The sequence below is a fragment of the Saimiri boliviensis genome, chromosome 3, assembly GCF_048565385.1.
Source record: "Saimiri boliviensis isolate mSaiBol1 chromosome 3, mSaiBol1.pri, whole genome shotgun sequence".
NCBI classification, from domain to species: domain Eukaryota; kingdom Metazoa; phylum Chordata; class Mammalia; order Primates; family Cebidae; genus Saimiri; species Saimiri boliviensis.
Genome location: NC_133451.1, coordinates 64,506,733 through 64,534,414, shown reverse-complemented (window position 1 = coordinate 64,534,414; position 27,682 = coordinate 64,506,733). Strand labels below are relative to the sequence as shown.

The 27,682-nt window shown below is 39.9% G+C and overlaps 1 protein-coding gene and 1 pseudogene across 11 annotated transcripts in view; both read right to left on the bottom strand.

Moving 5' to 3' along the window:
• Positions 1-4,432: 4,432 nt before the first annotated feature.
• On the bottom strand, positions 4,433-4,530 carry LOC120363841 (small nucleolar RNA U13; annotated as a pseudogene).
• A 5,231-nt stretch (positions 4,531-9,761) lies between these two features.
• The window catches only part of RUFY3 (RUN and FYVE domain containing 3), a 107,811-nt gene continuing 89,890 nt past the window's right edge, over positions 9,762-27,682 (bottom strand). For 5 of the 11 annotated variants that reach the window (XM_039468071.2, XM_074396237.1, XM_074396236.1 and 2 more), the window contains 6 exons: positions 23,413-23,532; positions 22,425-22,524; positions 18,124-18,188; positions 15,353-15,380; positions 13,527-13,595; positions 9,762-11,736 (listed from right to left, as the gene is read on the bottom strand). In XM_039468071.2, coding sequence (XP_039324005.2) covers positions 11,593-11,736; positions 13,527-13,595; positions 15,353-15,380; positions 18,124-18,188; positions 22,425-22,524; positions 23,413-23,532 — 526 coding nt within the window. In that variant the 3' untranslated portion in view covers positions 9,762-11,592. Of the gene's footprint in view, positions 11,737-13,526; positions 13,596-14,713; positions 15,381-18,123; positions 18,189-22,424; positions 22,525-23,412; positions 23,533-23,762; positions 26,081-27,682 lie in introns of those variants that run through there. The other 6 variants (XM_039468073.2, XM_010342576.3, XM_010342578.3 and 3 more) reach the window with 4 other exon arrangements.

Sequence of the window (27,682 nt, the reverse complement as noted above, 5' to 3'; positions counted from 1 at the left end):
CTAGAGTGCAGTGGCCTGGTCTCAGCTCTCTGCCACCTCCATCTCCTAGGTTCAAGGGATTCTCCTGCCTTCAGAGTAGCTGGGATTACACGGATGCCCGCCACCATGCCCAGCTAATTTTTTGTATTTTTTTTTTTTTTTTTTTGGAAACGAAGTCTCTCTGTCTCCCAGGCTAGAGTGCAGTGGCTTGATCTTGGCCGACTGCAACCTCTGCCTCCCAGGTTCCAGCCATTCTCTTGCCTCAGCCTCCCTAGTAGCTGGGACAACAGGTGCCTGCCACCATGCCTGGCTAATTATTGTATTTTTTATTGGGGGGAGGTTCACTATATTGGGCAGGTTGGTCTTGGACTCCTGATCTTGTGATCCACCCGCCTCAGCCTCCCAAAGTGCTGGGATTATAGGCGTGAGCCACTGCGCCTGTCTCTAATTTTGTATTTTTTTTCGAGATAGGGTTTTGCCATGTTGGCTAGGCTGGTCTCAAACTCCCGACATCAAGTGATTGTCCTGTTTACACCTCCCAGAGTGCTGGAATTACAGGTGTGAGCCACTGCACCCTCATTTGATGAGTTTTGATATAAAAGCGTGTAACCCAAACCCCTAAGTTTGGAGCATTTGTATTACATCTGAATTTTTCCACCTAGTCAATTCCTGCACCTCTCTCTCCTGTCCCTTCTTCCGTCCCCTGGCAGCTACTGTTAGGATTTTGTTCACTGTAGGTTTATTTTGCCTATTCTAGAACTTCATATAATGAACTCATTCATTCAGGATGTATTTTGTAAGTTCATTTTAATCAGCATGTTTGGATATTCATCTGTGTGTTTAAGCTTCATTCCTTTTTATGGCTGAGCGGTATTCTGTATTTGAATATGCCACATTTTAACGTTTCACCTGTTAGGTGAACAACTGATGAATAATGGGCTGTTTCTAGTTTGGAGCTATCATGAATAAAGTTGATATGAACATGTTTTACAACCTTTTTGTGAACCTACATTTTAATATAATTTGGATAAGCATTTAGGAGTGAGAATATCCTGAGCTGAAGTATTTTAAATTTTGCTAGAAGGGGATAGACTTTCCTAAATGGTCATCCTGTTTTACATTCCCAGAGTTCTGGTAGGTCCACCTCCTTATCATTTGCTATTGTCAGGTCTATAATTTTAGCAATTGTGTCTGTAGTTGTATCTTCTGGTTTTAATTTGCTTTCCCTGACAATGAATAGTACTTTTCCATACACTTACTAGCCATAGGGATATCTTCAGTGAAGTTGAAGTGTCTGTTTCTTCTCTTACTCGGGATGTTTTGCCATCCATTTATTTTTTTCCTTGTTTGCTGAGGAAATAAGATTCCCCTGTAGGTTTTCATAATCTGAATTCGGCTGATTGCCTTTGTGTGATGTTTAGTAACTGCTTTTCTATGGGCTTTGGTCTTTTAACTAATCTGCAGGAGTGTTTTGTTCCTATAGTGAACTTGAAATGCCTTTTACCCTGTTTGTCCTCTGCTCATCATGGCAGAAATTATTTTTACATGGCTGAAGTCTTACAGTTCCCCCTTTATAGTTTCTAGATTTTTTTTTTTTTTTTTTTTTTTTTTTTGTGAGACGGAGTTTCTCTCTTGTTACCCAGGCTGGAGTGCAATGGCGCGATCTCGGCTCACCGCAACCTCCACCTCCTGGGTTCAGGCAATTCTCCTGCCTCAGCCTCCTGAGTAGCTGGGATTACAGGCATGCGCCACCATGCCCAGCTAATTTTTTTGTATTTTTAGTAGAGATGGGGTTTCACCATGTTGACCAGGATGGTCTCGATCTCTTGACCTTGTGATCCGCCCGCCTCGGCCTCCCAAAGTGCTGGGATTACAGGCTTGAGCCACCGCGCCCGGCAGTTTCTAGGTTTTATGTTAGCATTAGAACATCTCAGTGAATGGTTCTGAAAGCACCTGGGGATAAAGCATGAAAGTGTGTAAACAAAGTAGACTCTAGAATATGGATGGACTCATTGAAGGTCATGATATTTTTAAGAATCTTAATTTGAAGCGCACAGACAGAACTTAGCAGGTTTATCCAAAGACTTGTGATTTGAAAACATAACTGGTTATAATGAAAATAGTTTCTGAACCTTTCCTTTTGCAGCTTGACAGAAGATGGCAGATGTTTGGGAATAAAGACCAAAGGCTAGGGAGACTAAGTTATTTACAGTTTCTGATGGACTGGCTATTCATTCATTTCTTGCTTCCTCAAGCAAGCAAGATGGGGCCAAGCACTGTGGCTCACACCTGTAATTCTAGCAGTTTGGGAGGCTAAGTCAGGTGGATCATCTGAGCTTAGAAGTTCAAGACCAGCCTGGGCAACATGGTGAAACCCATCTCTATCAAATATGCAAAAACTAACTGGCCATGGTGGCTCACGCCTGTAGTCCTAGCTACTGGGGAGGCTGAGGTGGGAGTATCACTGGAGCCTGGAAAGTGGAAACTGAGATCACACTGATTACACCACTGCACTGCAGCCTGGGTGACATCAAGACCCTGTCCAAAAAAAGAAAAAAAAAAGTAAATTGGGGAATACAAGTAATATGCCAGAAGAACGTAGTATTTGTGATAGATGTTGTAGTTGAATATGAATTATACTTTATTTTTTCCTTTTCTTAACTTTACCTTCCGCTAGCTCACTCCCTGAATGATACTTTTTGTGCCATAAAGCAGCACTCCAGAATGCTAAGTCATGACTGCTTCCTGGAGACGTGTGCAGCTTTTTCATTCTGCTTGCCCTTGCCCTTTGGAAGCCTGAGTTACCTCTTCTTTACTATGCTTAATTATTAAGTCTTAGGGATCTGATATCCTCAGTGATGCTTACAACTGCTTGCTGGATTTTTTTTTTTTTTTTTTTTTTTTAAAGACATGGTATCACTCCGTCGCCCAGGTCAGAGTGCAGTGGTGCAATCTTGACTCACTGTAAACTTCACCTCCCTGGTTCAAGCGATTCTCCTGTCTCAGCCTCCTGACTAGCTGCTATTACAGGTGTGTATCATCACACCCAGCTCATTTTTGTGTTTTTAGTAGGGACAGAGTTTCACTATGTAGACCAGGCTGGTCTCGAACTCCTGGCCTCAAGTGATCTGCCCACCTTGGCCTCCCAAAGTACTGGGATTACAGGTGTGAGCCACCACTCCCAGCCTACAGGTTCTATTTTTAAATTAATTTTACATTTCAAGGTAATTCACTGACTAAAGTTGGTGCCACTTATTCTAGGTATAGAAATTGTGCTCGTTAGATAGCATGGTTTCTGATTTGGTATATTAACTGATATGCTTAACAAAAATCTTTATACCAAAGTAGTGTGTTAACATCAAAATTAACCCCTCCTCAGCATGGGAGACCTCAGTCATCAATGACAGTTCTCAAACCAGCTAATGCCTAAGAATTATTAAGATTTGATTTGGGAGAACATTTTGAATAACAGGCTAAGTTAATTTGAAGGAAGTTTTGCTATAAATCAAAACAGGACCACTTAACTACTGAAATATAATTTTAAAAGGGCCCCGATTTTTGGTGAACAAAGCTGAAATGAGGCTGTAGTGGACAGCCTTCTTTCACAGAATAGTTCAATCTTTAAGAGTTTCATTGCCAGGCGCGGTGGCTCAAGCCTGTAATCCCAGCACTTTGGGAGGCCGAGGCGGGTGGATCACGAGGTCGAGAGATCGAGACCATCCTGGTCAACATGGTGAAACCCCGTCTCTACTAAAAATACAAAAAATTAGCTGGGCATGGTGGCACGTGCCTGTAATCCCAGCTACTCAGGAGGCTGAGGCAGGAGAATTGCCTGAACCCAGGAGGCGGAGGTTGCGGTGAGCCGAGATCGCACCATTGCACTCCAGCCTGAGTAACGAGTGAAAGTCCGTCTCAAAAAAAAAAAGAGTTTCATTATATGTTTTTATAATTTGACTTATAAATAGTGAATGAACTAAAGACTTTCTCATAGTTCCAATCTGCTTATCAACCTTAAAACACTTGAAGTCTATTTGGAAAGAAATAAGCCTCAAACTGCATTGATGAGTTCAGTCAGGTTCTATTAGGTTAGACTTATGCTTGCTTTGGGTATGAAAGCACATTTTTTTCCTATATAAATTTTATTTTAGAATAGTTTTAGATTTACACAGACATTGCAAAAATAGTACAGAGTCCCTGTATACACCTCACCCACCTGTACACCTATTGTTGCTATCTTACTATAAAATATTTGTCACAACTAAGGAACCAACTTTGGTATATTACTATTAACTAAATCCCACAGTTCAGATCTTTAATTTTTTTTCCTAATATTCTATTCATTCCAGGATCCCACAATTAACATTCAGTTATGTCCCTTTAGCCACCTAAGATGTTTCTGTTTTTAATGACTTCAGATTCTCAGCGTTTGATTTTTTTTTTTTTTTTTTTTTCACATCAAATGGGTAATGTGCTGATGTTGTAACAAGGTGTGAAGGAAGCACATCTCACACAGAAGTGTGAAAGACCAGTCATCATGAACTACAGAAAGATCTCAGACTTGATTTTGATGACCATGACAGTTTTAAGGAGTACTGTTAGTTTTGTAACATGTCTGTTAAATGAGGTTTTCTGATTGTTTTCCTTCTGGTCCTGGGAGGAAGACCACAAAGGGGCATTCTCATTACATCAAGGATACGTGTTATCAATATGATTTACCACTGATGATACTGATACAAATTTTGATCACCTGGCCAAGATAGTGTTTGCCAGGTTGCTGTAAAATTATTTTTTTTCCTCTTCACATATTGCGCTCTTTAAGTTACTAAGCACAATCCATACTCGAAAGGTTGGGAGTTCATCTCCTTGAAGTGGGAGTGTCTACATAATTATTTGGGCTTTTTCTGTATAGTAGAGACGCCACCTCTCATTCATCAGGTCATTTACATCAATGTGGACTCATGGATACTTTATCCTTTGGGTTATAATCCTATGCTGCATTATTTACTTTGTTGCTGAGATTTGTTTCATCTTTGGCCACCGAGGGTTCTTTCAGTTGGCTTCTGTCTCCCTTTCACATGTCTACATCCTTGTTTGTGGAACACTACTTTCTGGCACTAGAATATGCCCTAAACTGAGAATCAGCCATTTCTCTAGGAAGACCTGATTCCTTTTCTTGAAGAATGGTATTAGAAAAGAAGATCTGGGCATTGGATGTACTCATTGCTACTGGGGGGTCTGCTGCTAGGCCTTCCCAGTGAACAGAGATATCCATGTGTAATAACCCAAATGTACATACATAATTGTAATTTCTGAATCCTTCTGGAAAGCATGATTTTTAAAAACTGATAAAATATACATAAAACTTGTGGGTTTTTGTTTTTTACCATTTTTAAGCATACATTTCTGTGTCATTAGTGCATTCACATTGCTGGACAACCATCACCACCATCACCAGAATCTTTCATCTTCCCCCAACACAAACAGTACCTATTAAACACTGACTCCCCATTCTGCTTTTCCTTAAGTCCCTGGGAACCATCATTTTACTTTCTATCTTTATGCTTTTGACTATTCTAGGTACTTGGTATAAGTGGAGTCATACAATATTTGTCCTATGTATGACTGGCTTATTTCACTTACTGTGTGTCCTTAAGGTTCATCTATATTGTAGCATGTGTCAGGTTTTGTTTTTTTTTTTTTTTTTTTTTTTTTTTTTTTTTTTTGAGACGGAGTTTTGCTCTTGTTGCCCAAGCTGGAGTGTAGTGGCATGAACTCAGCTCACCACACACTCTGACTCCCGGGTTTAAGTGATTCTTCTGCCTCAGCCTCCCAAATAGCTAAGATTACAGGCATGAACCACCATACCCGGCTAAGTTTTTTGTATTTTCAGTAGAGACGGGGTTTCTCCATGTTGGTCAGGCTGGTGTGGAACTCTCCACCTCAGGTGATCCGCCCGCCTCGGCCTCCCAGAGTGATGGGATCATAGGCGTGAGCCACCACAGCCGGCTGCCTCTGTCATTGTTTTTAAAGCTGAATAATATTCCATTGTATGCATATACCAACTTTTGTTTACCCATTCATCCATTGATGGACACTAGGGTTGTCTCTACCTTTTGGCTATTTTGAATAAAAGGGCTGGAAACACAGGTATACAAATATCTGTAGAAGTTCCTGCTTTCAATTTTTGGGGGTATATACCCAGAAATGGATTTGTTGGATCATATGGTAATTTTTTAAAATCACTATACTGCTGTACCATTTTACATTCCCATCAACTGTGTACATGAATTCCATTTTCTCTATTTCCTTGTCAATGCTTGTTCTGCTTTTTTGATAGTAGCCACCTTAATAGGTATAGAGTGGTATCTCATTGTAGTTTTAATCTGTGCACTTCCCCAGTGATTACTGATTTTGAGCTTTTCATGTACTTGTTGGATAATTCTATATCTTTTTGCAAGACATGTCTATTCAAGTACTTTGCTTATTTTTTTCAGGCTTTTTTTTTTTAATTGTTGCAGGAGTTCTTTTTCTTTTTTTGAGACGGAGCCTTGCTCTGTCGCCCAGGCAGGATTGCAATGGCACTATCTCAAGTCACTGTAACCTCCGCCTCCCAGGTTCAAGCGATTCTCTTGCCTCAGCCTCCTGAGTAGTTGGGATTACAGGCACCCACCACCATGCAGGGCTAATTTTTTTTTTTTTTTTTTTTTTTTTTTGGCATTTTTAGTAGACAGGTTTTGCCATGTTGGACAGGCTGGTCTTGAACTCCTGATCTCAGGTGATCTGCCTGCCTCGGCCTCCCAAAGTTCTAGGATTACAGGTGTGAACCACCACGCCCAGCCAGGATTTATTTGCAGTTTTCTCCCATTCCTTTTCATTCTTCTGGTAGTGTCCCTTGATGCACAAATTTTTAATTTTACTGGAGTCCAATCTATTTTTTTTTAAATGCTTTTGGTCATACCCAAAAAAATTACTGCCAAATTCAATGTCATGAAGCTTTTCCGTTGTTTTTTGAGACGGGGTCTTGCTCTGTTGCCCAGGCTAGATTCATTTCAACCTCTGCCTCCCAGGTTCACTCAACTCTCTTGCCTCAGCCTCCTTGAATAGCTGAGATTACACGTGCCCCGCCACCTCGCCTGGCGAAGTTTTATATTTTTAGTAAAGACAGGGTTTCACCATGTTGGCCAGGATGGTCTTGAACACTTGACCTCAGGTGATACACCTGTCTCGGCCTCCCAAAGTGCTGGGATTACAGGCATGAGCCCTCACACCCGGCCGGTAATTGTTTCTTTTTTAAAGAGTTTGATAATTTTAGCTCTCATTTTCTCCCAATCTTGGTGGATGGAGCTAGTTTTTTATGCATTTTAAGTTAATATTTGTATATCGTGTAAGTGTTCAACTTTTTTTTTTTTTTTTTTTGGTATGTAGAGATCCAATTTTCCCCACACCATTTGTTGAAAAGACGATCTTTTCTCCACTGAATGGTCTTGGGACCCTTATCGAAAACCATCTGACCATATATGTAAAGGTTTATTTCTAGGCTTGTGATTCTATTCCATTGGTTTATATGCTAAACTTTATGCCAGTATCATACTGTTTTGGTTACTGTAGTTTTGTATTCAATGTTGCGATCAGGCCGGGTGCGGTGGCTCACGCCTGTAATCCCAGCACTTTGCGAGGCCGAGGCGGGCGTATCACGAGGTCAAGAGATTGAGACCATCCTGGTCAACATGGTGAAACCCCGTATCTACTAAAAATACAAAAATTAGCTGGGCATGGTGGCGCACGCCTGTAGTCTCAGCTACTCAGGAGGCTGAGGCAGGAGAATCGCTTGAACCCAGGAGGCAGAGGTTGCGGTGAGCCGAGATCGCGCCATTGCACTCCAGCCTGGGTAACAAGAGCGAAACTCCGTCTCAAAAAACAAACAAACAAACAAAACAATGTTGAGATCAGGGAGTGGAAGACCTCCAAGTTTGTTCTTTTTTTTTTTTTTTTTCCCCCCATTTTTGAGACAGAGTCTCGCTCTGTCACTCAGACTGGAGTGCAGTGGCGCGACCTTGGCTCACTGCAACCTCTGCCTCCTGGGTTCAAGCGATTCTCCTGCCTCAGCCTCCCCAAGTAGCTGGGACTACAGGTGTGTGTCGCCACGCCTGGCTAATTTTTTGTTATTTTTAGAAAAGATGGAGTTTCACTGTGTTAGCCAGGATGGTCTCGATCTCCTAACCTCATGATCTGCCTGCCCTGGCCTCCCAAAGTGCAAGGATTACAGGCATAGGCCACTGTGCCTGGCCAACTTTGTTCTTCTTCAAGATTATTTGGACTATTCGGGGGTCTCGTGAGATTGTGTATGAATTTTAGGATAGATTTTTCTGTTTTTGCAGAATGTTGGAATTTTCACTGGGACTGTATTGAATCTGTAGATTACTTTGGGTAGTATTGACATCTTAACAATATTGTTTTTGAATCCATGAACATACACTTTTTTTTTTTTTTTTTTTTTTTTGACAAGAGTCTCACTCTATCACCCAGGCTGGAGTGCAGGGGTGCAATCTTGGCTCACTGCGATGTCTTCCTCCTGGGTTCAAGTAATTCTCCTGCCTCATCACCACCATGCCTGGCAAATTTTTGTATTTTTAGTAGAGACAGGGTTTTGCCATGTTCATCAGTCTGGTCTTGAACTCGACCTCAGGTGATTCACCCTTCTTGGCCTCCCAAAGGCTGGGAGTACAGGGTGAGCCACAGCAGCTGGCTGAACATGTGATACTTTTATGTCTTAATTTTGTATGGCAACATTTGAAGTTTTCAGTGTTCAAATCTTTTGGCTTTTTGGTTCAGTTTATGCTATTGTAAATGGTGAAAAGCACAATTTTAAAGGAAGACAGATAGACATATTATTAAGTCAAGGTATTCATGACTTGGTCCCCATGCTTTTATGGGAGGCTTTACTAATAACTACAGATCTTTGGGACATTGCATACAATCTTTTTTTTTTTTTTTTTTTTTGAGATGGAGTCTCACTCTGTTGTTGCCCAGGCTGGAGTGCAGTGGGACGATCTTGGCTCACTGAAACCTCCGCCTCCTGGCTTCAAGCAATTCTCCTGTCTCAGCCTCCCAAAGTGCTCGGATTACACGTGCGAGCCACCACCAGGCGCAGTGGGAGGCCAAGGTACATGGATCACGAGGTCAGGAGTTCAAGACCAGCCTGGCCAAGATGGTGAAACCCCATCTCTACAAAAAAAAAAAAAAAAAAAAAAAAAAATTAGCCAGGTATGGTGGCACCTGCCTATAATCCCAGATACTCGGGAGGCTGCAGCAGAGAACTGCTTGAACCCAGGAGGCAGAGGTAGTGAGCAAAGATTGTGCCACTGCACTCTAGCCTGGGTGAGAGTGAGACTCTGTAGCCAAAAAAAAAAAAAAAAAAAAGATAAATATTTGTGTGTAATTCTAAGTAAAATCTCAAGTGACTAATATTATATTGCATGTTACAAAGCTGTCTCTTTTCAATTTAATTTAAAATTAATTCTAAAATAACTTTTGCCGATTTAGGGCAACACTCCTTTAGTCTGTTTTTGTCCCCCACATTATGTATAGCATGTAAAAGAGTGGTAGCTCACGTATGTGCCCAAAAATTAAGGAGAGTTAAGATTCTCAAAAACAAATGTTATTTAAGGGAAAAAAAGACAATCAAAAAACTAGGCTTGACTTAAGATTTTATTTTTCCCTAGAACTCTTAAGCTTCACCAAGTAACAGGGGACTTTTGGAATAACAACTCTTTCCCAGGTTGTAACCCTTTCCAGGAGACAGAATTTATTAAATAACATGGTTCCAAGATGTTTCCACCCCAGATTCTAAACCAGTCATAGAATCATATCTTCTTAGGTCTTGATTAAAACCAAACAATCTATAGACACATGTAACAGAATCAAAATAATATACAATGTTTCTTTCCTTCTCTTGCTCAATATACTTCCCTCTTTTCCCCCAAAGAGTTTGTTATTCAGATGTATGAATACAGTCAGTCCTCTATATCCACAGGTTCTGCATCCATGGATTCAACAAACTGCCAATCAAAAATATTCAGGAAAAAAAAAATCCACAAAGTTCCAAAAAAGCAAAACTTGCATTTGTTGAACACCAAGCACTATGTTGAATCCATGCAAATGAGATGACGTGTAGGTATTTTATTAAGTATAAGTAATCTTCAGATGATTTAAAGTACACAGGAAGATGTATGTAGGTTATAGGCAAATACCGTATAACCCGTATTATACAATAGGACTTGAGCACCATGGATTTTGATATCCAGTGGGATTCCTGGAACCAATCCCCCATGGATACTGAGGGATGACTGTATTGCCCTTTCCAAGAAAGCATCTATCAGCTCCCATTCATGACTCAGAATGAGGAATTCCATATTCAAAAACAGTAAGTATTCCGAGCTAACTGTCCTTAGCCATCAACAAATTAAACTTGGCCAAGTGTGGTGACTCATGCCTATAATCTCAGCACTTTGGAAGCCAAGGCGGGAAGACTGCTTGAGCCCAGGAGTTTGAGACCAGCCTGAACAACCAATGAGACTCCACCGCTTAAAAAAAAAACAAAAAAACAAAAAAACAAACAAACAAAAAAACCCAGTCCCGGCTACTTGGGAGGCTGAGGTGGGAAGATTGCTTGAGGCCCAGGAGGTCAGGGATTCAGTGAGCTGTGACTGCACCACTGCACTCCAGCTTGGGCAACAGAGCAAGACCCTGTCTCAAGAAAACAAATTAAACTTGTTTTACTCTATATTCGCCTTTGCTTTAATCAATATCTTCTATTTGCAAAAGTCAAACCCTATTTTTAAAACTCCTTACAATTTCCATTATGACTCTGAGAGGAAGACAGAGGGAATGGGGAAGAGTTGGCTTGTTTTGTGAAAGATTCTGAAAAGGGCAGTTTATTTACTTTGAAGTCACTAAGTAGAAAAACAAATGTTCTTTTTTTGATAATGAAAATCCCTGTAGGCAAAGACCAGAAAATTCTGGTCCTGAAATTATAATATATTACAATATTGTTTTCAATACATTCAGAATTTATATTACTCTTTCTTTTCCCTGAGACTGGTTTCACAGTTTGGTAGAGATACTTTCAGAGGTAGGTAGTAGGGGTGAAGTGGAAGCAATGTTTATGTCTAACAGCACCTGGGAATATATGTAACATCTGTCATTTTGATCTCGGCATCTATTCTGCAAAGGTAATAGAAGATGATCATTTTCCTTTTTATTCTTATCTGCCTAGACTCTCTCTTCTATTAAATCCACCCCAGCATTATTATCACTAATCATAACAATGAATTGCCCTTCCAAAGATATGCTATAAAGCAAACCTTCAATGTCAGGTTGTTTAGATTTAGAAGATAAAGGCTCAAGTTAGTTAACTTTTATTCATCCAGTCATTAGGGAAAACGAGCAAAATTTCCAGTAACCCCAACCACTGCCTTTTCTCCCTGGACCTAGTTAATTCCTATCAACTCTTTAGTTGACTCTAAGGACTGGGCTCTAGGAGATCCTGACAGCTAAAACACAGATATAGAAGAGCCTGCATAAACGTTCTGGTCCAGGTCTTGGCCTTCAGTCTTATGATGGGCTGGTGGAATATTGCTTTATCAGATGCTTGTGACAGGGATTGCAAACTCGCTCAGGCTTGATACTTGAAGGAAGAGGCAGTTCATTTGTTGAACAGGCATCACAGAAGGTTCCTCTGCAGTTCTTACACACATTCTGTAAGGAGAAGGAGGTGAGGTGGGGAGGAGAAGAGCAAGGCGTAAGGATTCACGGGATATAAAAAGCCAACTATGGTAAGTGCTCAATGCCTAATCAAACACTGACTGGATCTTTACTACGTGCCAGATAGGATTTGAACACAGGCCCAGTCTACAAAGAGGTTCACCGTCAAGTTTTTAGATTAAATGAAAAGAAGAAGTACCATAGAGTTAAACATAAAAACGGATTACATACAAATCACTTATCTTTGGAATATATTTCACACATCTGTTCCTCATACTCACTTTTAGGTAGGTTAGTTTTAAAATTAGTTGGCAAATACCTGAGCATACTGCAAGTAAGGCAGTGATGTACAATGGGTTGGGTGAACAGGTAGGATTAAAAAATGTTCTGAATATGAACTGAAAGTATAATTCCTAATACATGGATATGCTTAATGCTTTCCTGTGATCTTTGATGCTCTGTAAGAACATCCGTTCGGTTATCAGTGCAGCATGAGCACAGCTTCCAGCATCTTGTTCAAAGGAAAACTTTTGCTTTCCTAAACATTTTGAATCTTCAATAGTCAAGCACTGGAAGAGCAAGATGTCACTATAGCAGTGTCAGTGGTAAGGCTGTGATAGGGTGGGATACACAAAGCTCCAAGGGTCCCATATAAAGAGCTGTGAAGAATAATTTCTCCCATGAAATACTAACTTCATCTCAAATAATTCATCTTCCTAAGGGTGAGAGGAGTAGGGGGTTGCTTTTATTTGAAAGCCTGAGAATTTTTATCTGACATACAGAAGTTAATGTTGCACGGCTTAGAAGACAAAAGCCAGAATTAACAGGTTTTTCTATTTTGTAGCATATTTCTAAAATTACACCTTCCAGTTCTATAAGGGCAGTTCATCTGTTATCTGATTCTGTGAATTTAAGACTAGGTCATACTATAATTTCACTTGTTAAAATTCAGCATGATCACAAATGGTGCTATGCAGGTTGTGATCCAGAATTTGAGCCTCCTTGCTCTATCTCTTCCAAGTATGTGTTTCATAGACTCATTTGTACATAACTCTTCTTGACCACTTGACCACTATGGATTGGGTACCATATTAGATGCTGGGGGATTCTACCGTGGACAAGACGCAGTTCCAGCTGTCAAGGGCACTGGTTCTTTCTGAATACTTCCTTCACTCTGCCTGCTCTAGGATAACAAACTGGGAAGATGCTCAGGCAGATGACACCCTTGAGGATTGGGGGAGCAGAAATCAAGTGGTCTAGCGGAGGAGCTCATATCCTGTTCTGGGCAGGATATAGTGCTGAAAGGACTGTGGACTTTGGAGCTAAAGCTAGGTTGCAAGCTGGGTTTCACCACCTATGACTTGAGTAATTTTGGGAAATGGACTTAGCATTAGATGTTCAATGTTCTTCACCTATAAAATGACAGCTACGAAGGACATAAGCTTGACAAGAACAGACTTAGTCTACTTTGTTCATTACTCTTTCCCAGCACATTCTACACAGCAGGCTCTCAATATTTACTAAGACATTTCTATCTGCTTATTTGTTTTAAATTACACAGTTATTTATGTTTATTTTAATGGGAACTTACTGACATCAATTACTATGACTGAAAAAGAACAGGTACCCAGTAAATGCTTGCCCCCTTTGCTTTCACTCCACTCCCAGCATTGTGAACATGTACTCTGAACTCTATGAGGCAAAGTCCCTGTTACTCCTGGGGATGGACTGGGGGTGCTGTAGGCATCCCTATGAAAACCCTGTCCATGTCTCACCGAAGTTACCTTTGTTAGGCTGCCATCTTCCTGGCATAGCTGACACACCTGTGGCTTTTCAGAGAGCAGCAGCTGATCCTAAACCACACATTGAGCTGGTTAGTTTTCCTTGGTGCTAGAAACATTAGTACTTTCAGAATACGAATTTTTTAGCTACAATATTAATATTATCACACTATAGACTGTCGGGAAACTAAAACCAATCACAAACAGGTAGTCTCACCACCATAATACAACTCAGATAATCTTATTATTATCCTTCCAGCTCTTAATTTTTATAATAAAATAACATGACTTTATTTCTAAAAAGAAAATTCAAGCATATGCAAGTATAGAGTAAAAAGTTTTAACATTATTCCATTCCTCTTGTTTCACTCTACCATCAAGAATGAAAAGCACTGGGGGTTGGACCTGGTGGCTCACGCTTGTAATCCCAGCATTTTGAGAGGCCGAGGTGGGTGGTTCACCCTGAGGTTAGGAGTTCAAGACCAGCCTGGCCAATATGGCAAAACCCCATCTCTACTCAAAATATAAAAAAAAAAAAAAAAGAAAAAAGAAAAAATAGCTGGACATGGTGGTGGGCACCTGTAATCGCAGCTACTTGGGAGGCTGAGGCAGGGGAATCACTTGAACTTGGAAGGCAAAGGTTGCAGTGAGCTGAGACTGTGCCACAGCACTCCAGCCTGGGTGACAGAGCAAGATTCTGTCTCAAAAACAAATAGGGGGAGGGGAGGGAGAAAGAATGGCAAGCACAGGGCACAGAAGCTCATGCCTATAATCCTAGCACTTTGGAAGGCCAAGGCAGGCAGATCGCTTGAGCCCAAGAGTTTGAGTCCAGCCTTGGCAACATGGCAAAACCTCATCTCTACTAAAAATACAAAAAATTTGCCAGGTATGTGGGCGTGGTGACATGCACCTGTACTCCTAACTATTCAGGTGGCAGAGGTGGGAGGATCACCTAAGCTCAGGAAGTAGAGGCTGCAGTGAGCTAAGATTGTCCACTACCCCAGCTTGGGCAACAAGTGAGACCTCATCTCCAAAAAAAAAGAGTGGAAAGCAGTAGGATTTATTTTATTTTATAAGCTAAGAGGTAAATGACAGGGTGACTCAGACATAGTAGCATTCACTATCTTTCTCATGGGCTTTCATATACTATTAGATTCACAAAGTGTTTTACAATCATTTATGTTAGCTTCTTTCTTTCTTTTTTTTTTTTTGAGACGGAGTTTCCCTCTTGTTACCAGGCTGGAGTGCAATGGCGTGATCTAGGCTCACTGCAACCTCTGCCTCCTGGGTTCAGGCAATTCTCCTGCGTCAGCCTCCTGAGTAGCTGGGATTATAGGCATGCGCCACCACGCCCAGCTAATTTTTTGTATTTTTTTTAGTAGAGATGGGGTTTCACTATGTTGACCAGGTTGGTCTTGATCTCTTGACCTCGTGATCCACTCACCTTGGCCTCCCAAAGTGCTGGGATTACAGGCTTGAGCCACCGCGCCCAGCCATGTTAGCTTATTTCTAAGTGATCAAAACATCTTTTTTCTCTTCATTTTATGTAAGGAAAAACTAGAGGAAAGGTACATAAAGTGAGCCCTCCTAGGTCTTATGTCAGGGATAATTTCAAATAAGTGAGAACTGATGTTTACTTAGTAAACTGCTGAAAGCTGTGCTACTTCCTGTGTGAGGTTCAGGCAATACAAATTTGTTGAGGGTATTCTAAGAAGGATGGTACACTGTATTCACTCATCTTTTGCCCACGCTACCTTTTTGCTAGCTAGACACAGTACAACCAGCTTCATAATTTATACAAGATGTTTTGAAACAGGAGGCTCTGTTACCTGTTCATCCACAGGGTGGGGTTGCAGCCTACAATGGAGAAGTAAAAAATAGTGACAAATAGCAACTGTGTGTATTTCCATTTATATCATTTCAATAAAAAGCTCAGAAAACAAACATTTCTTTAAACAATAAATACTGTACATCTTTTATATTACTAAGAACAACATAATTATTAATCTTGACCTTCAAGGAGGGAAAATTTTGCTTCTTAAAATCTATCACTAGAATCTGACCCCTGATCTATTATATTAGGGTTCCCATTTAAAAACTGATTTGAAGTTATGTTTTACATTTCCCTTTTACTATCAAAATAGTTAGTATTTATGTTTCCCAATGTGTAAAACTCCAACGGCGCACTGGCCATATATTTTAGTAGCTTTTTTTCTATTTGATATTATGGAAATCTACTCATTATTGCATGTTATATATAGTCCCAAATATTCTTAAGATGTGAGCTTCGGCAAATTAATCCAAGAAAGGGAAATAAATGAGACTGTCACCAGAAAACCCATTCAAGTTGAACTACTTCTTCATGAGACTAAGCTGAGCTAACTCTGATGTTCCCAGCATGGACTAGAGCCTAAATGAGGCGAAGCAAAGCTCGTGCTCGGCTACAGGGAAAATGCACCACACATTGCCAACGGTTCCTATTCTTTTCAGTTGAGCAGCAGTGTGATCACCAGACAAACACCGTGGGGTGACCAGGTTTTCAGAAGTTCCTTGCCGTCATAATCCTAGGAAGCCTGGTATGTCTAATGATTGCAGCTATGGCCAGAGTAAGTCCTGGAAATTGCTAATAGGTAATGCAAAGCCAAAGGACTTAAAAACAGGAGACGGGATAAACAGAGGCAACCTGGTAAGTCACCTAGCCTCTCTGTGCTTTTCAGTTTTCTCATCTGTAAAGTTGCATTAGATACTTCTATAAGGAATATTAAATCATAAGGAGATAATGAATGTGAAACAGACAAATTCTGAGTTGCAGAGCACAATTCAGATACAAGGAAGCACTGTCCTATATTATCAGGACCTAAGTTAGAAGTTGCCATTTAATAGACACTCCTGATTGCTCAAGTAAATTACTTGATTTTAGTTTGAAACTAGGCTCACCCTGAAAGGAACCTGGAAGCCCAGCTTAATTTCCTGGCGTTTCTAGTTTCCTTCTCTGCTTATGACATTCTGTAATGTGAGATGGGCAATAGCTTAAGGTTAGCTCTGGATCAAACCATGCTCTTTGGAGCAAAATTACAAGACTTTGGAATGGCCTTTAAGGCAAGAAAGGGGCACTTAGGCCAAGCACCTACATAATTAGCCTACTACTGGACTGTGTGATTTCTCTTCTCCAGCAGCTACTTCTGCTCCAGATGACACACTATCTCATTCTTAAGATAACAAAGCCTGGCTAGGGACAGCGGTACAGTTCTCTCAAAACCCCACCATGGTATCATTCCTCATTACTAACCTCTTCCTCCACCTTTTAAAATAGACCTTTATGTTTAGATCAGTTAGGTTCACAGCAAAACTGAGTAGAAAGTACAGGGACTTCTCACATGCCTCTTGCCCCATCCCCAGCCTCTTTATCAACATGCGGCACCAGAGTGGCGCATTTGTTACAACTGATGAGCCTACACGGACAACATCATCACCCAGAGTCTATGGTTTACATTAAGGTTCACTCTTGGTGGTGTCTAGTCTATGGGTGTGGTCAAATATATAATGTATCCACCATCACAGTATCATACAGAGTAGTTCCACTGCCCTAAAAATCTTCTGTGTTCCACCTGTTCACTCCTCCCTTCCATTAACTACCGGAAACCACTGTTTTTTTTTTTTTTTTTTTTTTTAACTGTCTCCATAGTTTTGTCTTTTCCAGAATGTCATATAGCTGGACCTCCTTCATGTCTTAATGCAGAGGCACTATGTAATATTTTGTTATATTTCTAACCTGCTAAAATAACTCTAAAAAGTCAGCTTCCTTGAAACTATCCTATGCTCTTCATTGTGAGCAAATTAGATAGAGTTAGGAAAAATGAATGAAATTAGGCTGTTTGAGATTCTCAAGAGAAAAGAAAAATGAGAGATGAGAGATAAATCAGAGTACTTATTTGAACTTTTTTTTTTGAAATGGAGTCTCACTTTATTGCCCAGGCTGGAGTGCAGTGATGCCATTTTGGCTCACTACAACCTCCACCTCCTGGGTTCAAGTGATTCTCCTGCCTCAGTCTCCCACGTAGTTGGGATTACAGGCAGGCCCAACTAATTTTGTATCTCTAGCAGAGATGAGGTTTTACCATGTTGGCCAGGATGGTCTCAAATTCCTGACCTCTGGTGATCTGCCCACCTTGGCCTCCCAAAGTGCTGTGATTATAGATGCCTGGCCACTTATTTGAAATTTAGCACAAAGGTAGAAACAAGTCATACTCAAATATATTTAAGAAGCTAAGAAATGCTATGTATGACTTATACTTTATTCTCCTGGGATATCAATTCAGTAAAGGTGAGAAATAACCTCTTAAGTGATAATTTGAGCTTGGGAATTAATCAGGGAAGAGAGAGAGGACAGCCTGATTACCCTTCTTTCCTCTGAAATAGCCTAATGGGTTTGGTTTAATACATGTCATGTGGTTTATTATTTATTAACTTCCACTTCAAATGTCTTCCTGGCATATTAATATTATAAGTCAGTGTCAATGCCAATGTATATCAAAAGCTCCCTCCTTCCCACCACCCCAGAATAACTTTACATCTTAGTTAATACTTGATTAACAAACACCTGTGGCTTTCTTCCAGGGACTTTTTTAGTTTAACATTTTCCTCTTGCATTTTGTGCTTCCCATCCTGTCAAAAGAAAACAGCCCAATTTATTAATTATTCCGAATGCTAAACAATGATGATACTGCAAATATTTTCTTCTGCAATGTCTTAGTTTGGGTATAAAGCTAAGCAGCTTTTGCATTAGGGAAGGGATCTAACTTTCAAGCTATGTTTCCTCATTCTTTGTTCTAAGTAGTTTCTTAACAATTCTCATAGTTTGTGACAAATGATTTTCAAAGTAGATATTTTAATTCTTGAGATTCAAATAAAATTCAGAATGTATTCTATTTACTTGCAAAGTTGGCTCAAGATATTGGCTGCTTCTTAGGAGAAGTATAATTTCTTTTTCTTTCCCCCAGACTGAGCTCTGAAAAACTGGTAAAACCAAGGATGGCCAAATCCAGCAGACTATAATCCTCCAGATGGTCAATCAAGTTGATCCCCCAGTGCCACAGCTTTTTTTTTGAGACAGAGTCTCACTCTGTTGCTCTGGCTGGAGTGTCACCTTGGCTCACTGAAACCTCTGCCTGTGGGTTCAACCAATTCTCCTGCCTCAGCCTCCCAAGTAGCTGGGACTACAGGCATGTGCCACCATGCCTGGCTAATTTTTTGTATTTTTAGTAGAGATGGGTTTTACCATGTTGGCCAGACTAGTCTTGAACTCCTGATCTCAAGTGATCCGCCTGCCTTGGCCTCCCAAAGTGCTGGGATTATAGGCATCAGCCATCGCACTCAGCCCAGTGCCACAACCTCCATAGCCTGTTCAACTCAAGTAGTGTTCTACTTGGCAGGACAAATGTAAAGTTTCAAACTGCATTTCTACCCACACCCCACGCATTTTTTTTTTTTTTAGCTGTTGCCTAGGCTACAGTGCTGTGGTGCGATCTTGGCTCACTGCAACCTCTGCCTCCTGGGTTCACTCCAGCCTCAGTCTCCTGAGTAGCTGGAATTACAGGTGCACACTGCCACGCCCAGCTACAGTTTTGTATTTTAGTAGAGATGGAGTTTCACCATGTTGCCCAGGCTGGTCTTGAACTCCTGAGCTCAGGCAATCCACCTGCCTTGGCCTCCCAAAGTGCTGGGATAACAGGCATGAGCCACCGTGCCTGGCCAGGTGCTTGGGCAGTTTTTAGGGCTACATTTTTTCTCTTGCACACACACCTACTGCTGCTTGCCTTCAACTGCTGCCCATGTGCATCCAAAAGTGGAATGTATATTCTTTTTGTTTGTTTTGTGAGACAAGGTCTCATGCTATTGCCCAGGCTGGGGTGCAGTGGCATGATCATAGCTCAGGGCAGCCTTGACCTCCTGGGCTCAAGTGATCCTCCCACCTCAGTGTACTGAGCAGCTGGGACTACAGGCATAAGCCACCACAACCAGCTAATTTAAAATTTTTTGTTGTAGAAATGAGGTCTCCCTATGTTGCTCAGGCTAGTCTCTAACTCCTGGCATCAAGCAATCTTCATGCTACAGCCTCCCAAAGTGCTAGGATTACAGGGGTGAGCCACTGCACCCAGCTGAAATGTGTGTTCTTACACCACTCAAGTATCAAGGAAGACAGGTCAATGCAATACTTATCCTCCTGGAAACGCCACTGCAGGAAACAACTGGAGATTGAAAAACGTAAAGCCTCATTGGAAAAATAGGGTAAGACAGGCCAATATCTGAAGTATACCTTTGAAAGCCTTTTAGTTTTTATGTTCACTAAACTAAAATAATAAAGACAGCATGCTATATAGAGTGGTTCTTTGTACACTTTAAATTATTAGTAGTGGTACTAGTTAATAAATTTCCATATACCATTATTTTCTATTTGACAGTAAATCAGCAGCTCACTCTCTAGAAATTTTAAATAGTTTATGAACTGGTCCTGCTTTGTTATATACTAGCAGTATTCAAAAAGTTCATGGAGACCGTGTATTAAGAAAAGACTGTGCATATACTTCAAAATTTTTTTGCACCAAAATAAACTTGTACTTACTTATTCTAATATATCTGACCAGGATATAGTTTGAGTCACTAAAAAGGATAAGACATCAGTTTGAAAAGAGCCCCTGGCCGGGCTGGGATCACACCTGTCATCCCAGCACTTTGGAAGGCTGTGGCAGGCATGTTGCTTGAGCCCAGGAGTTCAAGACCAGCCGGGGCAGCATGGTAAAACCCCATCTCTACCAAAAAAAAACACAAAAATTACTTGGGCCTTGTGCCCACAGTCCCAGCTACTCAGGAGGCTGAGGTGGGAGGATCACTTGAGCCTAGAAAATCGAGGCTGTGGTGAGGCATGATTGTGCCACTGGACTCTATTCTAGATGAGACTCTGTCTCAAAAAAAAAAAAAAAAGAAAAAGAAAAAAGAAAAAGAAAAAAGGAAGAGCCCCTACCAGAGCAACAGGACTTCTGATAAAATTAATTGAAGCAAGAACAAACATCAAATTGATGGTGAAGCTTAGATGGAAGAATTGCAAAATTATAGATGCTTTGCAAAAAGCGTATGGGTACAATGCTCCAAAGAAATCATCAGTTTACAAAGGATAACCCATTTTAAGACGGGGCCAGGTAAGGTTGAAGATGAAGACCAGCCACATCAATTTGTGAGGATCTTGTTCACGCTCTGATTGAAGAGGACTAATGATTAACAGTAGAAACAACAGCCAACACCGCAGACATCTCAATTGGTTTGGCTTATACAATTCTGGCTGAAAAATTAAAGTTGAGTAAACTTTTCACTTGATGGGTGCCAAAACTGTTGTGTCCATATCTGCTATAGACCACAGCATAGCTTTCAAGGGAAATTATAAAGCAATGGCTCTGAAGAGGCAGAAGTGGTGCAATCAAAGCAAAAGCAGACAGGTCAAGAGCAAAGGTCATGGCAACAGTTTTTAGGAAAGCTGAAGGCATTTTGCTTGTTGACTTTCTGGAAAGCCAGAGAATGCCAATATCTGCTTATTGTGACAGTGTTTTTAAGTTTTTAAAAATTTTTTGAGAGGGAGTCTTGCTCTGTTGCCCAGGCTGGAGTGCAGTGGTGTGATCTTGGCTCACTGCAACCTCCACCTCCCAGGTTCAAGCAATTCTCATGCCTCAGCCTCCCAAGTAGCTGAGACTACATGCACATGCCACCACACCTGGCTAATACTTGTGAGAATGTTTTCAGAAAGTTAGCCAAAGCTTCAGCATAAAAAATGCTCAGGAAAGCTTCAACAGGAGTCCTATTCCACCATAAATATGCTCCTACTCATTCCTCTCATAAAACAAGGGCAATTCTATGAGAGTTACGACAGGGAATCATTAAGCAATCCTAATTTGACTCCCTCTGATTTCTTTTTGCTTCCTAATCTTAAAAGATCATTAAAGGGCACCTAGTTTTCTTCCATTAATAATCTAAAAAAGATTGTATTAATATGGTTAAATTCCTAGGACCCTCAGTTATTTAGGAATGGCCTACATGATGGTATCATCAATTATAAAAGTGTCTTGACTCTGATGGAACTTAGGTTGAGAAATAAAGTTTATATATTTTTGCCTTTTAATTCCATTTCCCACGATCTTTTTGAAGTCCCCTTGTAGAATATGTACACACAGGAGGCAATTTTTTCACGGTGTTTGTCTTTGACAGAAAAAGCATTTCATGCTTTTCTGATTTCATTATTTCCTGGGCCCCAGAAATGACCTTATCCAATTTTAGCTCCTTCACTGCTATAGGTGCTGGAGGTATCTCCCTCTAACATTATTCTGTAGAAATTTCTACTTTTATTCTTTAAACTATTCTCTATTACCTTCCCTTCCACAAGCCTAGTTCCCTTTCTTTCTAATTATTCCCATGACAAGTTCCTTGAGGGTACTCAAAGTGAAATCCTCATGATTTGAAAAAGGTATACAGAAGAAACTCCACACTGAGGAAAATTCTGCTAAAGGGTTGGAGAGAGATTATTATACTATTTTATGAAAACTGTTAGCAGAAATCCAAGAAACAGAGATTTTTAAGATACCAAAATAATCCTACTTAAAAAATTATTAAAAGGGAAACAGTTCACTGTGATTATTAAAATCCCCCTTTCCAAATGAAATCAAGTTAGAGGACGTATCCTAGAGGCAGACTCGGAATCAAGCTTTCATCTGTTCACATCATTATCAGGTGTCTATCTAGTTGAGGACACAGCCCCTAAGTATGTGATCTGTAAAAGAAAACTGACAGGCCTCTCAAGTTAGCCTCTGAAATTTAAACTGAAATTCAGTAAAAGAACAAGGGAATAGCAAATATTACCATCTTGGATTCTGGCTTCTGGGAACCCTTTCCTGGGATGCTCCTGTCATTTTGTGATCTTCTTTCTTTTTCCTGTTTTAGTTCTAACTCAAGCTGGTTCCTGAGGTAAGCAGGAAAGGAAAAGGACGAGAAATTGAAATTCTACACAGACATATTCTCTAAAGAATGCCAACCCCTTGTCTTAAAGTGCAATAATTAAGAATGGTTAGGAGCTTGCTGTCAGAGAGACAGGTTTTTAAAGGAGAACGTTGTGACTTTTTAGATTAACCGTGTGAATCTGGACACATTCAACCTCTCTAATCTCTACTTTCCTTTTTTTTTTTTTTTTTTTTTTGAGACAGAGTCTTGCTCTGTTGCCCAGGATGGAGTGCAGTGGCATGATCTTGGGTCACTGCAACCTCTGTCTCCCAGGTTCAAGCAATTCTCTTGTCTCAGCCTCCCAAGTAGCTGAGATTACAGGCACTGCCACAATGTCTGGTGAATTTTTGTATCATTAGTAGAGATGTTGGCCAGGCTGGTCTGGAACCCCTGACCTCAGGTGGTACACCTCCATTGGCCTCTCAAAGTGACGGGATTACAGACGCGAGCCACTGCGTCCAGCCTTAAGCTCTACCTTAATCTGAAAGTGGAGGCAATAATATCACTAACAGGATTGATGTGAAGATATTAAATGGACAGCTTGCATGTGAAGTGCTTTGTAAAGTATCTGGCACACAGTAAGAATTCAGGAAATTATTATTAGTGTTACATGGGCAAATAATGACTATCCAGGATTGTGGCTCTAATTTCCTAATTCTTTAATCACAAATCATGTTGATAGGATTTGAGGAATGTTGATGTGTGTGAAGCTTTCTGAATTCCAATTCCAAAGAAAGGCCATTGCAAAGACAGAGCCAACCTGGCTGGAAGTCATGAAACCCCTTTTCTTGCTGTCTACCCTAAGAATTACCCATGACCACCCTGTCAGCTCAAGCTGTCCCCTCTTCACCGCTGCCTGGTGAGCTCCTCGACTTCCAGCTGCAGACTGTTGATCTTGTCTCCAAAGTCCTGTTTGAAGAGCCGGTTGTCCAACTCAGCAGACTGGCGGCTTCGCTCAGCCTGGCGCAATCTGGATGTGAGCCACATGAACTTGTGATAAAAAACAAAAGCCATGGTGGGGAGGAAGACCAAGTTCACAACACAAAAGAAAATAACCCAAGGAAGAATGCAGAGAGAGAGAGAGAGAGAGAGGAAAAAAACTTTGCAGGACACAGGCGAAGAAATTATGGGAGGAAAAAGATGAAGAAAAAAGAAATTCTAAAAAAAGTAAGATGAAGGTGAACCAGGCAGAGGAAAAGCTGGTTTTCCATTTTTTTTTTTTATTCTAGTACTACAGTTTACAGCCATTAGATGATAAACAATAAAACATCACTTTTTAGAAAATCCATATCCAAAGCCAACCTCAAGTACACAGTAATTTAAGTTAAATCCACTTTTTAAAAAAATTTCCTAATAGGTTTCATACTTAATTTTTCTGTTTTACACACATAACTGGAACTTTAAATGGGCAACTACCTTCTTACATGTGGAAGTATGGTTTTTTCTTGTCCCTTCCCCCAAACCCCATATATTAAATCATGGGACATTATATATCAACCCTCACCCAGGCTTTGAGTTATTTTATAAGGAAAAGCCTTTGTCAGAGTTTGGCTGCCTCCTTCCTTTTCCATTCCCACAACATATGTGTGACTAAGTGGACAAAGAACTCAGCATTGGGCCTGTTTTAAGACTCTGACCATATTCTCCAGAAGAATTGATGTTTTCTTCTAAATACTTTACAACTTTGCACCTATAGAGAAGCATGTTTTAGAAGGAAAAACACTTGGGATTTTATGTAATAGAATTTAAAAGCATGCTATGTGTAGATTTTAGAAAGTTTAATTTTGGTATTTGATCACTCCTTCCAAATGCTCATAGAAAAGGCAACTCATCACCACAAGAGGTTGATGAAGAGAATATAGTAGGAGATTTGTTTATATCGGTGCAAATTATAAGAATTAAAATAAGTTCAAGAGCACAGGATCTTCTACCTCTATGAAGTTGGTTTAAACATATATTCTTTGACTTGATTTTGGTTCAAGTCAAATCTGTGCAGGGACCTACATAAGCACACATGGAATCTATCTTACATTCTTAATTCTCGGTTTGCCAAGAAAAAGATAACGAATTTCAAGAGCTGGAAGCGAAGGGGTTATCTGTGTCCCCACAAAAGCAGCTGAAGTGCTGCAAAGCACACAAGAATGAAAAAAAAAAAAGAGGAAAAAAATCCAAATATTTTGTCAAGACCTTTTGAAGGAATGAAGGCTTATGTAAAGCCTGTCTCTTCAAATCAAAAATCATCCTAAAAAAATCAACATATTTATAGGATTATTCACAATGTTAAAGCCTAGAAAGGGTTAGTCTGTGGTCACTTGAAAAAAGAAGCCCTGCTAATATTGCTTGTGGTTATCTACATGGAATCAGTATTTTTGTACTAAATAATAATAAAGAAGGTAAGTTTATAATTTATTTCCTATTATGAAATGTTTTTCTAATAATTCAGTTGTTAGCTTCCCAGAACCTTTAGCAAATCCCCATCTGAACAAAAGGTAACAGAAACTCTTAAGTAAATGTTTCCAGGTAAGAAATAACAGGCCAGGCAGAATATCAGCACTCATGTCTATACCCTGTTCTTTTTACTCCAATAAGAAAAGCAGGATATGAAAAATGGGTAGTGCATCATTTTTTTAATAGGAGAGGAGTGTTTTTATTAGAATCGTTCTCTCTGAACTACCCGAGTAGGAAGTGGAATTGCAGGAAAATGGCAGAGGTAGAAGATGACAAACCTGAAGAGGGTTTCCCCAAGCATCCACATTATTATATTATCATAAGCTACCTAATTGCTAACTTATCTCTATGTTTTTTAACGAAATATAAGGATGCTGTTTTTTTCTTTTTCAAAAGTCACTAAGGCAAAAAAAGTTGCAAGCAATCTTGTTTACTGAGAATAGAAGTGTAGTAAAATACTAAGTACTATCCTTAGCTTGGGGATTAAACCTATATAACAAAAGTGAAAAGGGGTCATGGTCTAAGAGACACAGAACTATTTTAGAAGAGTCCAAGTTCACGTGGTAGTTACCTTTAGGTCATTACACTGCAATGGCAGAACAGGCTTGCAGATACAGACATGAACAATGCACCGCGAATCTGATATTATCAAGAACTGGGTTGTAAAGGCATCATTAATATATGTACAGAGCTTCAATTCCCTAGGCTTTTAAAAAAAGTGGTATTTTTATTTATTGGTTAACTCAGAAATAATTTCTCTCAGTTTATTCAGCATTTAATTAGGAACTCATACCAATTTTTCTAACCCTGGGGAGAAAACAAGGAAAAAATCCAATCTATATCTCCAACTGTTTTTTTAAAAGTCCAACTAATTCAAAGTCAACTTTTTGGTGACATTTCATATCGAACCAGAGCTTAAATGTAGTAACTTTCAAATTTCTTCCTTTTACAATTGAGCTGTGATATCACATTTGTGACGTGACCAACTGAAAAATGCCTAATGATGTTTTGGGATCAGTTTATTTGCTGCACTATTTAAGGTCTTTGCCTGTTTCACCAAATCCTTTTCACTAAATAAAATAAAAATGACAATGAAGTGAAAGGGGGATGAGAAAATGGATAAACAGAAACACAAAAATAGCAAGAGAATAAGTCAGCTTAATACTCAAAGAGGTAAGTCATTATCTTAGTTCTGTTTGCTTTAAATTCCAAGCCAAAAAATCATTGAAAAGGAATTTGATACATTTCATTTCAAAAGCACAATTTATGAACACTAAAATCGTTTTGTCAAATCATAATCATATAACTGATTATGAGCAAGTACACAACCGTCTTTTCCTAGGTAGACTGATACATTTTTATTTGGCCATATAAGAGGTTTCAGGCTTAATTATTAACTTGCCATTAACTTTTGAGTTAACATTAATATGCACTGCTGTTCAGGACCCTTACTAGATAAGAATCATCTGAATAAAAGAAGTCACCCATTCATCCATTCATCATATATGTACTGAATGAATGCTTGTATATTCAAGGCACTGCAACAGATCTAATAAGGGAACTTAAAAGATTATTTAACTAATCTCAGGGAGCTTACACTCTCATCAGAAGAGACGTATATAACGGTTAAAAGGAAAAAGACAGAAGTGAGAAGTGTCACAAGCAATATAGATAGACACGAATATGAAGCTATGGGAATTCCCAAAAAGACCATTTCTAGCTGCAAAGAGGTATCAGAGGAAACTCTGGAGAGGTAGCATTTGACCTAAACTTAAAAATGTATCTGAAGAACAAGGGAGTGGGAAGAATTAGGACATTTCTAATTGGTGGAAGTATTGGGAAAGAAATGAATGGGAAAAATGGGAAGTATATCCAGGGACCAGTAATTTAGTTTTGCCCAAGTGCAAGAAGGGTGAGGAACAGGTGTGACCTTGGGTGCTGTGTCACACTCAGTCTTGAAGACGCAGCCATTTCTCTTGACTGCTGAGTTGCCACAGAGAAAATGGTTGTTTCACACAAACAGAGAAAGAAAGTAGCGTAGGGAGAAGATGTGCTTTGGGCAGACATAATTGTAGGTACTGGTGGAAGTGAGCTGCCCAAAGGATGGAAACTCAAGACTGGTCTCCAGATGAAGGTAAGAGCTAGAGAACACATTGGAGGTGACAGTAGAAGCTACAGAACTACTCAAGAGAAAGAAAAGGAAAATAAGAGAAAAGGGCTAAAGAAGGGAGAGAAAGATACAGAGTAGATCCTTGGAGGACACCTGTCTCTCAGTGCCTCTATATCCCCTAGCATCAAAGTATTCAAAAGACTTTAGGGATGAATGATACAATCACAGAATTACATACTTATATTTGAGAGTCCTTTCATGCTTTAAAGTATCCTTCCTCTAACACATGACTCTGACATGGGTTAAAAGTTCTGATGTTCAAAACAGCCAATGAAAGGTTGATCTTTCAATTTTTTTTTTAAGACTAGTCAAGTGATTGACATTTCCTAAAAACATTTCAGTCATACCTCAGAAAACACACATAACATTCAACTGGCTTTCTTTCTACCAGAATGTCTGACGCTAATTTGGAAGAATTTCATAAACTTTCTGTTTGCTGAATGTACAGCACATTCTCTTCACTTTGGCACTGACAACCTAAAGTGTTTCACTGAAGAAACAG